At 41.2% G+C, this 15,753-nt stretch overlaps 1 protein-coding gene across 1 annotated transcript; it reads left to right on the forward strand.

Moving 5' to 3' along the window:
- The first annotated feature begins 9,813 nt into the window (after positions 1-9,813).
- On the forward strand, positions 9,814-10,695 carry PSB27 (photosystem II family protein). The gene has a single exon (XM_087382847.1). It carries the CDS (start codon positions 9,845-9,847, stop codon positions 10,403-10,405), a length of 561 nt encoding a protein of 186 aa, XP_087238973.1. The 5' UTR covers positions 9,814-9,844; the 3' UTR covers positions 10,406-10,695.
- Positions 10,696-15,753: the final 5,058 nt, after the last annotated feature.

Consider the following 15,753-nt stretch of genomic DNA (forward strand, 5'->3'; position numbering starts at 1 on the left):
GGGGGAGATAGCAAAGAAAGATTTGACTACATCTAATGCACATTCAAAGATTGCACCCTTCATTACAACATTGTTCAAATTTGCAACACAAAACAAGGAAGCGGTGCCAAACGTCATTATACAATACAAAGAGGATCGAAAAAAGCACATGCATCATAGAACTGAGCTCTAGGAGACTAAAGCATCCGACAAATTGAAGGATGTAATAGTACAAGATTTGCAAGCAGCTCAGTATTCTCAAGATGAAGCATTACAAGTGGTATATGGTAAGTCATTAGTAGATAAACTTTGGGACACACCACTGGACAAGGAGGAGATGCCCCCTCAGCAAGCAGAATAGAAATCCACCAAAAAAATCAAGCTCAACCAATGAGCTAAAGCAATGATGCCTAAGGAAACATGGCTGAAGCTCGAGGACGACGTGGCCCGGTTGTTCCTCAACTCACCCCCCAAGACACCATTTGAAAACCTGTCTCCAATCTGCAAACTCGACTTGCAAGAAACTCCTGTGAAGGACACATAGGCATTTGCAAAGCAAACACAGAGTTGTCAAGCATGTAAGCTGGCAATGCCCTGCTCGTACTCCAATAGTTTTTTGAACACAAAAAGAACAAACAAGCAAAGCTGCAACAACAAGTACAACAGTTGCAGTAAGAAAAAGAGGCAGCACATGAATTCATGCTCAAACAGTCTGACATGTAGCAACAACTTGCTAGTGCACATGCCAAAATTGCAAAACTTGAGGAAGAATATGCAAAGTCTAGGGAGCAGCAGAGCAAACATATTGCAAAGCTGACAGCATAGGTCAAGGTACAATAGAATTGCATGCCGACTGTGACAAGATGGCTCCAAGAAATGAAGGACGAATTCTTTGTCAAGCTCGATCGTATGGGAGTGAATCAAAATGACCTTCAAATCGAGAATATTTTGTTAAAGCAACAACTTCATGCACTACAACATGTAGAACAACAACTCAGGGAAATGGTCGATGAGGTAGACGGCATCTTCCTTAGCAAATATGAATTTTTTGAGTTGAAGAATCAGCTGGTCTGGACGTCCCAGGAGATGTGGAATACATTGAAGGGCATAATCTTTACTATAGCAAAGTGCTCATATGATGCTTTCGCATTAGCTGCATATGCCTACAAGGCCATGGCCTATGAGCTTGAGACTCTCAAGGCAAAATCAAAGGATGCCCAAAAGAAGAAAATGCTATTGGAGGACCCTCTCACAATCTTTGAAACAAGGAAAGCAAGGAATTCTGCAAATTTCAATGAGCTTGAAAAATTCGTAACACAGATTACTAAGCATATAGCAGAACATTTGGAGGAAGATGCTAGCACTAAAGTCAGAACTAATCCATGTGCACCAACCCCAGCAGAACCAATGAAGAGCTAGAAGCAGTTGAAGCACCAGAAGAGACTCAAGAAAAGAAAGAGGAACCAAGACTGCAAATCCAGTTGTCACCTGGGGAACAATGATTGACTTCAATGCGGGCAAGAGTGCATAGGAGTGGGTATGAGAGGATGAATTAACAATGGTGAACCAATTGGGGTACAATCAATAGATGTAGATGGATATAATCTATTTGGTTTGGGTCTTGCTATTGCGAGGAAGACTAATTGAGATTTCATGGTTGATTGGATAAGTGGAGGTATCCCGTGATTGTTGTGTGGATTGAGAATCCATCACATTAGCTTGTAGGGAATTGAGATGCTAGAACTCCTCAAATGCTTGAGATGGTACATAAGAGTCCATTAGTTATATGTTCTTGAGAATAGCGAACCATAAGGAGAACCAAAGGATGGTGCAAACTGTAAATGGCATCCCAAGTTTCTTGAATAGCAACTTCAATTACACTGTACCCAAAGATTTATGGACTCCGATGTGGAGCAACATAATAGTTCTACAAGAGTAGCAAGATCAAGAGGTTGCAAATAAGGGGATTATTGTGACGAATCGTAAAAGGAATTGATAGTTGTAAAGGAGGAGTTACAAGAGGGGAATTATTACCAGATTCTGGGGTTGTTTCAATCAAGCAAGAATTTGTAGGAGTTATAATTGCAATGTTCCTAAAGAGTTCTACCCATTCATACATAAGGGTGACACAATTATCCCATTCAAAATCTTGGGTATCAGTGCACTGGGAATTTATGGATGGTGTGCATGCATAGAACTTTGACTAAAGGCAAGATAGACCAGCTATTACAACATGTTTGAATCTAAATATTACTCTAGCAACCTATAGAGATGGCATACCAATTATGGACACCTTAGTGCTCTCGTGGTCCAAGTATTGCTTTATGGAGTGAAAGTTTGGGGGGGAACATATCTCAAGCCTTTTGGATTGACACTAAGAAAGTGTAAAAACATTTCTTGACATGGCACTTGGGGGTCAAGGAGTCTACCCCCCCTTACTCAATATGCTTCTAAAAATTGAAATACGACCCATTGATATGGAGGCCATCATAAGGATTTACTAAAATTTAATGAAGGTTCACATAGTTGTCTACCATAGTATGCTTGGAATGCAAGTTCCAATATATAAAAGACAAATAAAGGCACGATTCTCTCTTCTAGTTGGGCACAAGACATCTCAAATTAGTTTAAGAGATGGAAGGCGAAGAAACCACTAGATTTTTGACTCACGGGGGTCACTCATAAATATGTAAGCTAACATGTGGGTTCAACAAAACGAGTTTTTAAAACCCTCTTTTTACACTTTTTCACATACAAATGGCTATTATATAAAGGGGGGTATTTATAGATCAGATATAAAAACAGTGTGTTTTAATCATAAGAGCATGTATATTTCTTTATGGAAAGAATCTCCCACTCTTTCGGGCTCAGTGTTTAGTTCACTTCAAGTATTCTTATGCTTGGACTCCTAGTGACCATGCTTCCTTACACTATCAACATGTGCAAGCACGTCCTCACCTTGCAACCTATACTCTTGCACTCCCTCCTCCAACTCCTCATTCCCTCCCCCTCCTCCCTTGTCCTCCTCACTTCCTCCTCCTTTGTCCTCTTCATCCTTTCTACTCCTCCGCTCACCTTTCTCCTCACCCTTGTTCACTTCTCCTCCACCCTTAATTCCTTCAATCCATGAAGGAGACTAGCCCTCCATTGCTCAATCATGTAACTCTTTCTTAATCCGTGAAGGAGACTAGCCCTCCACTGCTCAATCATGTAACTCTTTCTCAATACTTAACTTTCCTAAGCTCTAGAACTCTCTTTTAACCTTAGACCTCGTTAGATTTCTCAATCTTATCCTCCTCCTAAAATTGCCAACCTTTTTTAAACCCTTGAAACCCTATGGAGTTGAGAACCTCCATCAATCCTAATGAACAATACTTCTTCCCCATCTAAGCTATACAATAATAGTTTTTCATGCTTTAGCCCACACCTCTGCAAAAGAGGTTTCTTCCTTGCTCCTAGTGGAGCTCTATATAGTAGCACAAACATGCCTTCTTTGAATGCTCTTTTCTTGATATGGTGGTCATGTCATGACTTTATCCTCCTTTGGATTATGCTTAGGGACCTAGATTCTCACACTCATAATTTATCAATCTTGGATAATTGTCCAATATTTTTTATAGGGCTTCTTCTCAGCCATTCATATGCAAAAGGATGACCCTCAAACTAGGTACAAGGAATTTGATTGTCACCATTGATTCTAGAACAAATGCTAGCAAGATAGAATAGAGTGTGCTTTGTTATAACCTTGAATGCCATTAAATGGTCCCAAAGTGATGTGTGAAGCTTTTGATCCCAATCATTTTCAAGCTCACTCACAACTTTGTGTGAAGAATTGTTTTGAGAACCTTATTTGTAGCTTTAGCTTTGCCATTTGACATTGGGTAGTAGGTCATCAAATTCTTATACTACATCAATAATCCCTTCATCACGATTTCAATCATTGAATTGAGGAAATTGAATTTCTTGGTTTGACATGATTTCAAGGTACCATCCAAATCTGTGGATGATATTCTCAGACAAAAGCCTTATTATGCTTTTGGCCATGCTGGCCCACAAGGCTTTTTCTTTGTCCCAGTTGCTAATGTAATGGACTGCCAACACTATGTATAATATGGCCCCTAGATGTGTTGGGATTTTGAATGGACCGATAAAAGCTAAACCCCATTTTTGGAATGCATGGGGAGAGGTTCCCATGGGGAGAGGTTCCCATGGATTTGGTAGGATTCAGTGGCATCTAACCTTGGAAATTTGGCCTCCCTACTAGTTGGAATGCATCACATGTTTTGTTGTGCTTTGTGACATCTGCATATATGGTACTCCACCATAATCCTACATTAAAAATTTGTCTTAATTGTGAAATCCATGGAGCAATAACCTCCTAGCACCTTGATGGAAATTGTTGCTCTATCATGTGAAAAGATGCATATTTCTTCATTGGGAAATCTGTGGAAAAGTAATCTCCAAGTACCTTGATGGAATTTGTTGCTCTATCATGTGGAAAGATGCATTGTCAAAGGATCATAGCCCACCCTTTCTATACAATGTCTAGCAAGATCAATATGTATGTCCAAGATTTGAGAGAAATCCTTTGCCATTTGTCTATGGATGCATCTTCAAGGAATGTGGATACGTACTTCATAATTTCTTCATGCTTATCCTTGTATATAAACATAAGAAAAAGCATTGCATCATTCGGGAGACCCTAATCTATGCCTTCTTTGGATTTCTTGTCTTCGATGTGACACAAGTAGTCAATGCCACCGTGTAGTTACGAATAATCTTGAAATTAAATTCCTAAAACAATAGCCTGCATTTAATCAGCCTTGGCTTCATGATAGCTTTGTTGATTAGATCAAGCAATGCCTAGTTGTCCACAAAGAAGATGAATGGGTTTCCTAGGAGACAATGTCAAAAATTTTGAACACTATACACCATACCCAAGGTCTGCCTTTCGGTGAACAAGTAATTCATCTTTGCCAATGAGAACATTTGCCTTACATAGAAGATGGGGGAACCATGCTCTTGTCCCTAATTGAGAGCTAGAATGGACCAAGACGGCATCCTTGATGTATCCAGATGCATATGAAAGATCTTACAGTACTTTGAATTTTTAAATATTATTTATCACCATTTCTTGTAAGATTTGGAATGATGGATCTTGATTGATATTCCATTTAGACTATGTATCCCCTTTGGAGATAATGTAAGGGTTTAATCATGCCAGTGAATCTTTTGATGAAATGCTTATTGAAGCTAAAAAATAAACAAATGGCTAAACTTGCTTGACATTGCTTGGTTCTTTCATTTTTTGAATGGCATTAATATTTTATTTTTCAATTATGACTCCTTTATCATAAATCGTGTGCCCAAGGAAGGCTCCTAAGAACACACAAACACGCACTTGTGTGGGTGAAGGGAGATTCAAGTCTCTCAAGATTTTTGGAGCACTTTCTATAGACATTCTAAGTGTGTTTCCTTTGTGTTGTAGATTGAAATACTATCCAAGAATATTGCTAATAATTTTTCAATGTATTCTTGCAAGGTTTCCACCATGAAGCATTAGAACATGGCTCTTGCATTCTTTAGCATAGATGGCATCACTCTTCTTGAGTGTCCCTATTCGATGATGGTTGCCTTGTCTTGATCTTCATTGGCTAGAGTGGGTTTTGGTTATATCCACTGTATCCATCCATGAATAAATATGTCTCTTTCCCTGTCACTTTGTTTAAAACGTTGTCCCCATGAATGGCTATGGGAATGGGTTGTTGATTGTTTATTTGTTAAGCCCCATGTAATCCACATACACCCTTAACTCACCATTATTCTTTAGTGCAACTATGATTAGAAAAAAGTAATTGCTTCGATCCACGTCATAAATGAACCCTAGCCTTAGCATTGACTGATCCATTTTGGTCCTCACAAACCTGCCATAGTTGGGGTTCATTTGGTACCTTTGCTGTTGAATTGGCTTTGCATCCAAAATCATAGGGATTCAATGTTGAATCAAACTCAAAGTTACTCTTGACAGGCCTATGTATTCCCATGCAAATCTTGAAATGTATTGGCTTCAAGTTCTCAACTTAAGCCATTGTTGGACTTGTTTTGAAATGATCTTGACACTAGACTACCCATCAATGAGGCCTCCTTTCACTTTGTGATTCCAAAATTTTGATCCAAAATCATGGATACTTCTTCATCCAACATCACCACTTTGGTCACTTCAACCCTTATAATCAATGGATGTAATATAGGTTTTTTGTTAATTGGGGGAGTATGGATGAAATTCGTGTAGTGTGGAGTGATTTCTAGCAAGTGCCTGATGGAAATCATCAAGTTCAATCGTCAAATTTCTTCCAAGCCATATTGACTTGATTTTGCTCTATTGAAGTGCCTTCGTTCCATCTTCGCTCCCCAATTTATTTAGCTGGGCTCATTGCATGACTATAGTAGCTCCTCTGTGATTTTGTTTGTTGCTTGAGAGCTTCATAGCTCTCTTACCTATGGGTTTCATGGTTGATCTCCTTTGCCATCTTCTTTTCTTAATTCTAGTGAATCCTTGCCACTTGGCTTCTTTTGCTTTGTTTAGTCCTTTGTCTCTTGTGACCTTGTGCACACCTATGCTTCCACTTTTCCCAACACCACTCCTATAGTTGGTGTGAAGTCATCTTGTTCACATGCTCTTTGCAGCATGTCTAGCTGCTTCTTCCACAATTGACATTCTCTCTTGTTGTGACCATCATTCCGATAAAAGTAACATGTTGTATCGTTGTTCTTTGGTTCATCTCTTTGATAAGAATGTTTGCCCTCATATTATAGTTGGTGGACCTTTGTGATCCTCTTCATGTCCGTTAAACAATACTTATTTTCAATAGTGTGGCCTGAATACATATATTGCAATACTTTCCTAACTGACACGAATTGCTCTATGGACATCCACCTTGCACTTGTGGCATACTTCTCCTTTTCCTGGAATACCTCATATTCTCATCTCTTTTTAGAAGTGTTTTTAGCTCCTCCTTCTTGACCTTGGTGTGATTTTTGACAAATAGATTGTATTTTTCTTCTTCTTTGTTATCCTTGTCATGGACTTCATTGATGACTTTCTTCTTGATGGCAATTTCCTTGTGATAAAATTATTTGTATGTTATCATATTAGTTTGATCTCCATGTTACATAGCTCCATGCCATTTGTGAGGTTTCTCCACAACCATGAATGCATGCTATTTCAAGTTGAGCATTGGTCAATCGATTAGTTAGCACCCTTGTTTGGGTACAAAGTACCGATTCACTAAGTTTTTAGTTAAATTTTGAGCTTTAGCATCACACCTTCATTTTGCTGAACTCATATTGAACATTTTTAGAAAGGCTTCTCTCAATTTGATCCATGTGGTGAATTGATAATCTAGATATTGATCAAAGCACTCAATGGCCTTATCTATGAACGTGGTGAGGAAGTACATCAAGTACTTTTTCTCCACACTGCATCGACCTTCATAGAACACTTTGCAAACGGAAGCAAGTATTCTCACCCTCTCCTCCCATGTAATTTTTGGAATTTAATCTTATCTTTAGTGCTTCCATTGCTGCATTTATTCTGGACTCATTGATGGGCCTTTGAACAAATCATTCTTACAGATTGTGTTGCTAAACTTGGACTCCTCCTTTGCCTTTGTGCGTTTAGTGGGGATGTGATTCCTAGTTCTTGTGAAATTTCTCAATTCCTCTTAAGAGGCAGAGTCTCAAGTCTTTTGTTCTTCTTCTTCCCTTTTAATCTTTGGTTTTTGGTGTAGTCTAGTCTCAATCTGCTTCGGCGCGAGTCTCCTCTTAATCCATCCACCAGAGTCCACTAACTTGCGAATCCAATCCTACTATCCGTTCTTCTTTCCTCTACCAATATCTTTTTTGTCAATGAGCTCTTACATCTTTTGGTCCCAATATTTATTACAAATTGGTTTGCATAGCTTCTTCCTATCATTTCATTGGTGTAGGCCATTCAATTCTCCAATAGAAGCACCACAACCACTAACTACAAATGATGGCCAACATGTTGATTCATTTTCTTGGTTGTGCATTTGTGATTTTCTTTTGTTTTGGGGCTTTGCAATTTAGAAAGCCATTTAGTGGATGAGGGTGTAGGTGTGAGCATAGTATCCGAAGACTTGTATGATAGAAGGGCATTGCCTTCAGTGAGGCCACAACTATTCATATCTTCATTATTGAAAAAATTCATTAGGTATTGTGGGATGTTTGTGCTAGTGAGAAGCAAGAACTACATATATAGAAAAACATTCATATTTGCATTATAAATCATTCTTGAAAAAATCCATTGGGGATCATGAATGATGTGCCAATGAAAGTGTAAGATTTACAATCAAATTTAACACCTTGGATACATTGCAAACCACAATCATGGACTTCACATGTGGTAGTGTGCCAATTGCTATGCTAGCCTTGTTAAGGTGTTAGATGTGGAAGAAACATGTGTAGAGGCATAACTTTGCTTGAGGAAATTAAGCCTGCTAGATTATTGAGGAGATCTAATAGTATTACCATGATTAGCAAAGTCTTCATGGAACATTGGAACATTTTGTTAATTTATGATTCCATGTTCTAGAAAGAGAAAGAGTATGCCTAGTGAGAGAATTACTTGTTGAAATTTTGGTTTGAAATATTGGTATCAAGCATATTAGATTTTCAATTATGAAACATTTTTCATCTCCTTATATGAGAGTTATTGAAGAAGCCCTATACTCCTCCCCCTATGCATGATGTTTTCATGGTATTTAGTTTTTTTTTGCCTGCATATGTTCAATACTCCATTTCTATAAAGTCATAGATTAAACTATGCAATTGTAAGCACATAAAAAATACAAATATTGATATACTTTTTGTATACAACTTTTTTGGTTTTATACTCCATTTCTATACAACCATTAAACTCTCCAATTGTAAGCACATAAAAAGTACAACTTTCATTGTAACACATTAGAATGGCTAGGCTTCCAAACTACGAGATTACTATCTCTATGTTAGAGATTACTATATTCTAGTGGCTATGCCTCCCATCTACATGGAGTTAGTAGTCTCATTAGTTTTCCACTTAGCTTTGAGTAAAAAATCATATGCGAGCTAATCTTGATGCATGATTTTATTTCAATAAAGTACCCTTTCACTTTTTCTTAGAAGATATATCTACTAGTTAAGATCCAAGTTACATGCATGGATATTAGGACACTTTTAGTATCACCCATCAATTAATAGTTCTATAAGAGAGACTCACCCACACCATCCTTAAATATCAAGGGTATGGCATTATCATTTTTAAAAGCTAGGAGATCCATTTTGCTCATGGATAAGAGATGGGACTTTGTTGATTATGGCGAGATTAGTGGCGATCTCTCTCCTTCTCTCTTTAGAAATCAAGGTAGGAGACCCATTTCGCTCATGGAAAAGAGGTGGATTCAAGTTGTGTTGTTCCTCAGTGTAGGAGGCTCCGTGACCCCATAATAGTCATTGGATGAAAACATAGGCGAATCCGTTGGGTGAATCTTTTGCATGAAAGGGCAGGTGAATTCTATAGGTGAAATGCCTACAAGCGGTGAATGACTACAAGCACACATAGTGGGAGCTCATAGAGACTCATGAGGCAAGGGAGGGGGAGCCAAAGGAGGGGGGACACGATAGGGGATGGAGTAGCCATCCATACAAGACTTGGGAAAAGAGGATAAGCCTAGGTGGAAGAAGGAGCCAATGGGGGAGAGGCACGTGGCAAACAGATGGTTCTCCCAGTTGTACAGAAGAAAGGAAAGGAAACGAAGCGAAGAAGAAGGGGAGGTTAGTGTGAGCTCTAGAGAGCGAAGGAGCTATGGCGTCGTCTGCATCTCTGCTTCACTCCTCTCTCTCCTCACGCTTCCTCTCCCCTCTCCCCAAGCCCTGCGTCCTCCCTCCTCCTCCTTCATCTTGCTCTCCTTCTTCCTCCAATCCCCGCCTTATCTCTGCTTCTTCCTCCCTCCCCCCTTCTTTCTTCACCAGACGCTCCGTTTCCTCCCTCTCTGGCATCGCTGGCCTCCTCTCCCTTCTCTCTTCCGCCCCCCCTGCCCTCGCTGACATCGAAGACGAGTACAAGAACGAGACCCAGAAAGTTATCGTGCAGGTCCGCTCCACCCTTGGCCTCGACAAGACAGATCCTTCCCGCGGGGATGCCGTCAAAGCCCTCCGTCAGACCTCCAACGAGTGGGTGGCCAAATATCGGCGTGAGAAGCGGTTCGCGGGGAAACCGTCCTTCAGTAACATCTACTCGGTTCTGAATGCTGTTTCTGGCCATTTTATCAGCTACGGTGATGGGTCTCCTCTCCCCACCAAGAGGAGGACCCAGATTCTGGAGGAGGTAGATCTGGCTGAAAGAGCGCTTAGCAGAGGCAGGTGAGTCTTTGAGGAGCGGCTGTCGCCCCTCGCAGCGAATTTGTTCATAGGAGCTCAATGGATCGTCGTCGAAGACGGAAACCGATTGTCTCACAGACATTGCAACGGCTTCGACCACTCTAATTTTTGTGCAATCCACCAGACCCAATGCATTGGTGTGATTTTCTCCTCCAATGCTTTTTGAACCTTGGACGTCTCTATGTTAGGTCACGTACATTACAGTACTCAATTTTCCCAGCTTATAATCCTTGCTATGCTTTTCTCCACTGCTGTCAGTTTTAAGTAAAGCAGTTGCCTTTCATTGAAGTTTTGCATTAGAAACATCGTCATATCTAATTAGAAGAGGGCAATTTAGAAAGTTCATCGTGTTAATTATGTCTTCAAAATGATCTACAAAGTAAGCTATTAAAGGTTTTCCACATTTAATACTATTATTTGGATTATTGTGTTACTCTCAATTGGTCAATTGTTGATCGCCCCACTACAAATACAAATTATTGGTTGGTTTATGGTTTCTTATAAGTAGCGGGGGGGGTTTGTAGATTCTAAGGTTAATATCACAATCATGGGACAAAGGCATTGGCTATTATAATCAAAACTACCATACTAATGCCACCCCCCCTCACATCCGACTAGTTGAGATGTTAATAGAAGCATTGACGGTGCTGCAAGAGATGTTTGAGGTGTGAATAATAAAGCTTGGACCCTCAATCTTGAGATATAGCTCTACAACATGAAGAGAGGATGGGGGAGATCTAGTAAAGTAATATAGTACTACACTCAAGGTAAAGGTGGTCTGGAGACTAGGACCAAGTAAGTGTAGTTGGTCAAAAAACAAAGTTGACCCAGAGCGCTAGGTTGGAATTAGGAATGCTTCCCTGAAACTACAAGGGTTTCCCATGACACATGACAAAGGTCAATGTTGGTTTTGTTGCTCCTATAGAAAGAGGCATGAGAGAAGAAGATAGTGAGAGGGGGAGAGTAGTGGAAGAGAGCAAGAGAGTGAGAGTGAGAGAGAGTGACACACTAGTGCGGGTGTGAAGAGAGAGTGAGCCACACCACAAACTCACTTATGTTTTATTAGGATTAGGTTTACCCAGTCATAGGTGTCCTATCTTTTAAAGAAGGGTTGGCAATGTGCCTTTACCCCAACAACCTCCCACCTAAAGGCCAATGTGCCTAAAGGGGAGAAAAGAATAAAAATTACAGCAATATACAGTTACTGTATACAAGACCATAAAATAAGAATGGTCTCATCCTAATCCCATGATGTGGCGGCAATGTGCAAACCGCTCTGTAGGCAAGCTCTTAGTGAGCAAATCTGCAAGATTATCATCAGTATGCACTTTCACAAGCTCAAGTCGCTTGTCTTCCAGTACCTCCCTGATGAAATGATATTTCACTTCTATGTGCTTGGTCTTCTGATGAAAGACCGGATTCTTTGCCAACATGATAGCACTCTGACTATCACAATGCAAAACTGGCATATCTCCTATAATGCCCAAATCTCCCACCAGCCGAGTAAGCCATATTGCTTCCTTGCAAGCCTCAGTGGCTGCAACATATTCAGCTTCTGTGGTGGACAGTGCAACGCATTTCTGCAACCGAGACACCCATGATATAGCACCTCCTGCAAATGTGAAAATATAGCCGGTAGTAGACTTCCGGTTATCCGCATTCCCTGCATAGTCTGAATCTGTAAAACCATGCACCAATGCATCCTGCCTACCATAGCATATGCACAAGTCTTTGGTACCCTTGAGATACCTCAAGACACCTTTCACTGCTTCCCAATGTCGCTTGCCTGGATTTGCCATATACCTGCTGATGACTCCCACCGCAAAAGCAATATCCGGACGAGTGGCAACCATGGCATACATCAAAGATCCAACTGCAGATGCATACGGAACCTTGGCCATTTCAGCCTAATCATCATCTGATCTGGGGCTGTCCTTACTGCTGAGTTTTAAATGTGGAGGCAACGGTGTGACACTTGTACCTGACAATGTGCAATGCATAGACTGTCCCTGTGTACTCAGTAACAACACAAATCACAAAGTACAGACACCAAGAAGAAAATCTTTTGAGCACTGTCAACGATGGGCAGTTAGGGACCGAGTAAACTCGATGCGCCCTGACCAAGCGTGGCTCAACTGAGATTTTCAAAGTGTGTACAAAGAATGTGACCTGCAACAAATGTCACCAAATGCACTGCGGAAATAAAGCAAATGTGTGCTCCCTGGCTACACACCCTGGCTACACACTGCCTCAAGGCATATACTGCAAACACATCCAGGCAAAAGCCCTTTGAAATGGTCACCCAAAACTGAGAATTGCACTCAGTAAATGCATAGAAGCTTCTGCAAAACAAGCATCTGACCTTCCTGAATGACAAGTAACTGCACAAACACCACCACTGTGGCACAAGTCACCTCAAGCGTGAGTGACACGAGAGTACCTGATGTACCTCAACAAATGCACAGTATACTACTAGAATGCTTCAGAAATGTATCAGAAATACTTCATGTACTGCGCGCACATGCACAAAACAGAGTGCTTCAGCACTATTCCTCTTCCAATCAGAAAATCTGCTGTACTTTTTAGTACCTGCAAAGTACCTGCTGTACTTCTGTCCCTGCAGAGTACGTGTATACTACTGGTGCCTGTAGCAGGCACGCTTCCCCCAAAAAAAAAGAGTCGAGTCTTTGCAGCAAAAAAAAAAAAATCCTGATGTACTTTTCTGTATCTGCAGGTGAGGCGTCCGTACAGTTGTACGGTAGTCCGTACGACTGTACGGACAGTCCGTACGGTTGCCTCGAAGCAGCTGCGCAGCGCCGCCCTTGGAGTAGCGCGACGCCCGAAAAGCCAGCTGCTGTACAGCTATAGCAGCTGCTGTGCAGCTGCCTGATGCAACTCCGCCCTGAAGCTGTGAAATGCGCCGCCTGTGCCGCCGCCTTGAAGCTACCTGCGAAATGCGCCGCCCTAGCTGCGAAATGCGCCGCCTGTGCCGCCGCCCTGAAGCTGCCCACGAAATGCGCCGCCCTAGCTGCCTGCGAAAAGGAAAACGCCGCCGCTGTACCGTCGACCTGTCTAGATCTGTCCGTACGGTCGTACGGACGACGTACGGTCGTACGGATCTGTTCGTACGTCCGTACGGAACGGATGAGGTAGGCAGATGAGGCTAGGGAGAGGAGGTGTGGCTAGGGAGAGGCTCTGATACCAGTTGAGAGGGGGAGAGTAGTGGAAGAGAGCAAGAGAGTGAGAGTGAGAGAGAGTGACACACTAGTGCGGGTGTGAAGAGAGAGTGAGCCACACCACAAACTCACTTATGTTTTATTAGGATTAGGTTTACCCTATGACTGTCCTATCTTTTAAAGAAGGGTTGGCAATGTGCCTTTACCCCAACAGATAGTAGATCTAGAGACAAGGCTGTCATTGCTAAAACATGTGGCAAGGGAAGGCCTAGCAAGAGCAAGCCAGACGAGGATTTGGCAAGACCATTGGTGAGAAGCACACATTCAACTATGGCAAGTTGGGACACTTTTTAGGGATTGTTGGAGCAAGAAAATCAGGTTCGCGATGGAATGGCGTAAAAAAGGCCATACTAGATCAAATAAGAGCAAAGGCTTTCAACTTCATCATAGAGACCTATTTGTGGCCCAATGGAAGGATAGGCGTTTCGCACTAACTTCATGAAAGAAGGATCAATACACAAAAATGGTACTTCCAAGCACATGACGAAGACCCAAGAGTGGCTTCAAAACTCTTGAGCTTGGTTCTAGAACAAGCATCCCCATGGGTGGAAATTGGAGATGTTCGATTAAGGGTATAGAGTCCGTGCCTTTCAAGAGTGAAGACCATCTCTTAAGGGAGTAGAAGTACTTCAAGGACTATTATACATTTCAAATTGGTGTAAGGACCTACTATCAATTTATTGCTTGCACAGAGCGACTTTGCCAGTGGTCTTTGATGAAGTAGAGTATCCCCCAGATGACATTAGTACCAAAAGCAAACCTAGATCTAAAGATAGATATCATAGTGTCAAATATAGATCTAGACCCTAGGAATAGAGAGATTCTAGCAAAGGAAAAGAGGAGACCTCTGTTGTGTGTCTAGTCAGTGAGACGAATCTAGGAATGTTGATTTCCTAGAGAATAATTTCTATGGGTTGTGGATTTCTAGGAGACTGCAAAGTGTGCCAACCATGAACTATGGTCTAATGGCTTAATTCAAACTGATGGAGGGGCCACAATCCTTTGAAGAGCAAAGGATAACTTGGATTGGCAATGCACAATGGAGATGGAGATGGAGTCCATTGAGAGGAATGAAACCCGAGACCTATTGCAAGGCTAGCTTAGCATAAGGTCATAGGGACCAAATGGATCAAAAGCTCCAATGCCAATCCAATGAATACTCAACGGATATAAGGACTAGTGGGCAAGTTCTTTGCCCAATGGAAGGGCTACAGTAAAACCTTCACTACCATAGCAAGGATCGAGACAACCCACATCATCATCACACTTGCTACCTAATTATATTGGTCCATATGATGTAGCCACCTTAGATCCTTTGTGACAAGGACTTGAGGCTTTGGAGAGTGCTTTATGGGTTGAAATAGTAGACACCATGTGCATGGTTGGTCAAATCGGCTTGACCCAAAGTGCCTCCCATTATTATATCGGCTTATTATTTTGGGAGATGGACTCCAAACCACCACACATTGCTAAGTATCATTGACTCCAGCACATAATCCAATTCAACAACTTAGTGTGTGCTGGAGTCAATGAGACTTAGCAACGTGTGGTGGTTTCGAGTCTATCTCCCAAAATCACTGAGCTACGGTGTTGAGCAACATGAGCAAGCTTGATTAATAACACTTGTGATCCTATTGAAGACTCTAAGGAGCCATGAGCCATCCCCACCACCATCTTTAGACTTCTTGCTTGCAATTTAAGAATCGCTATAAGCTCTAATTCGGTCAAAATTGTGTGAAACACGTCTTCGATTTGTGTAATCAAGGAGTCATTTAGGTGTACTAATGTTTGGATCTCTCATTTGTTTGTTTTCATTTTTACACCATACTTGAGATCTTAATCATGGCATCAGTCAAGCATTAAACCAAAGAGAAGTCCTTTAAAGTGCAGGGCCCTAAGTATTTCCATTATGCATCTAAGGGTGGGTCAAGTCTCAAAAATCTAATAGACCCTCTTCAAAGTATGGCAATCAGTTAAAAATGCAACTATTCACATTTGCAATTGCAAATCAAGGTAATAGCATCGATGATTCAATTTAATTAATTTTTCTTTTTCACTTGGTTTCCATGGCAAAGTAACAAACGATTTACAATGGCAT

This window comes from Dipteris shenzhenensis, chromosome 12 (genome assembly GCF_047967505.1).
Source record: "Dipteris shenzhenensis isolate YYH24624 ecotype China chromosome 12, Dip_SZ_1.0, whole genome shotgun sequence".
Lineage (NCBI taxonomy): Eukaryota > Viridiplantae > Streptophyta > Polypodiopsida > Gleicheniales > Dipteridaceae > Dipteris > Dipteris shenzhenensis.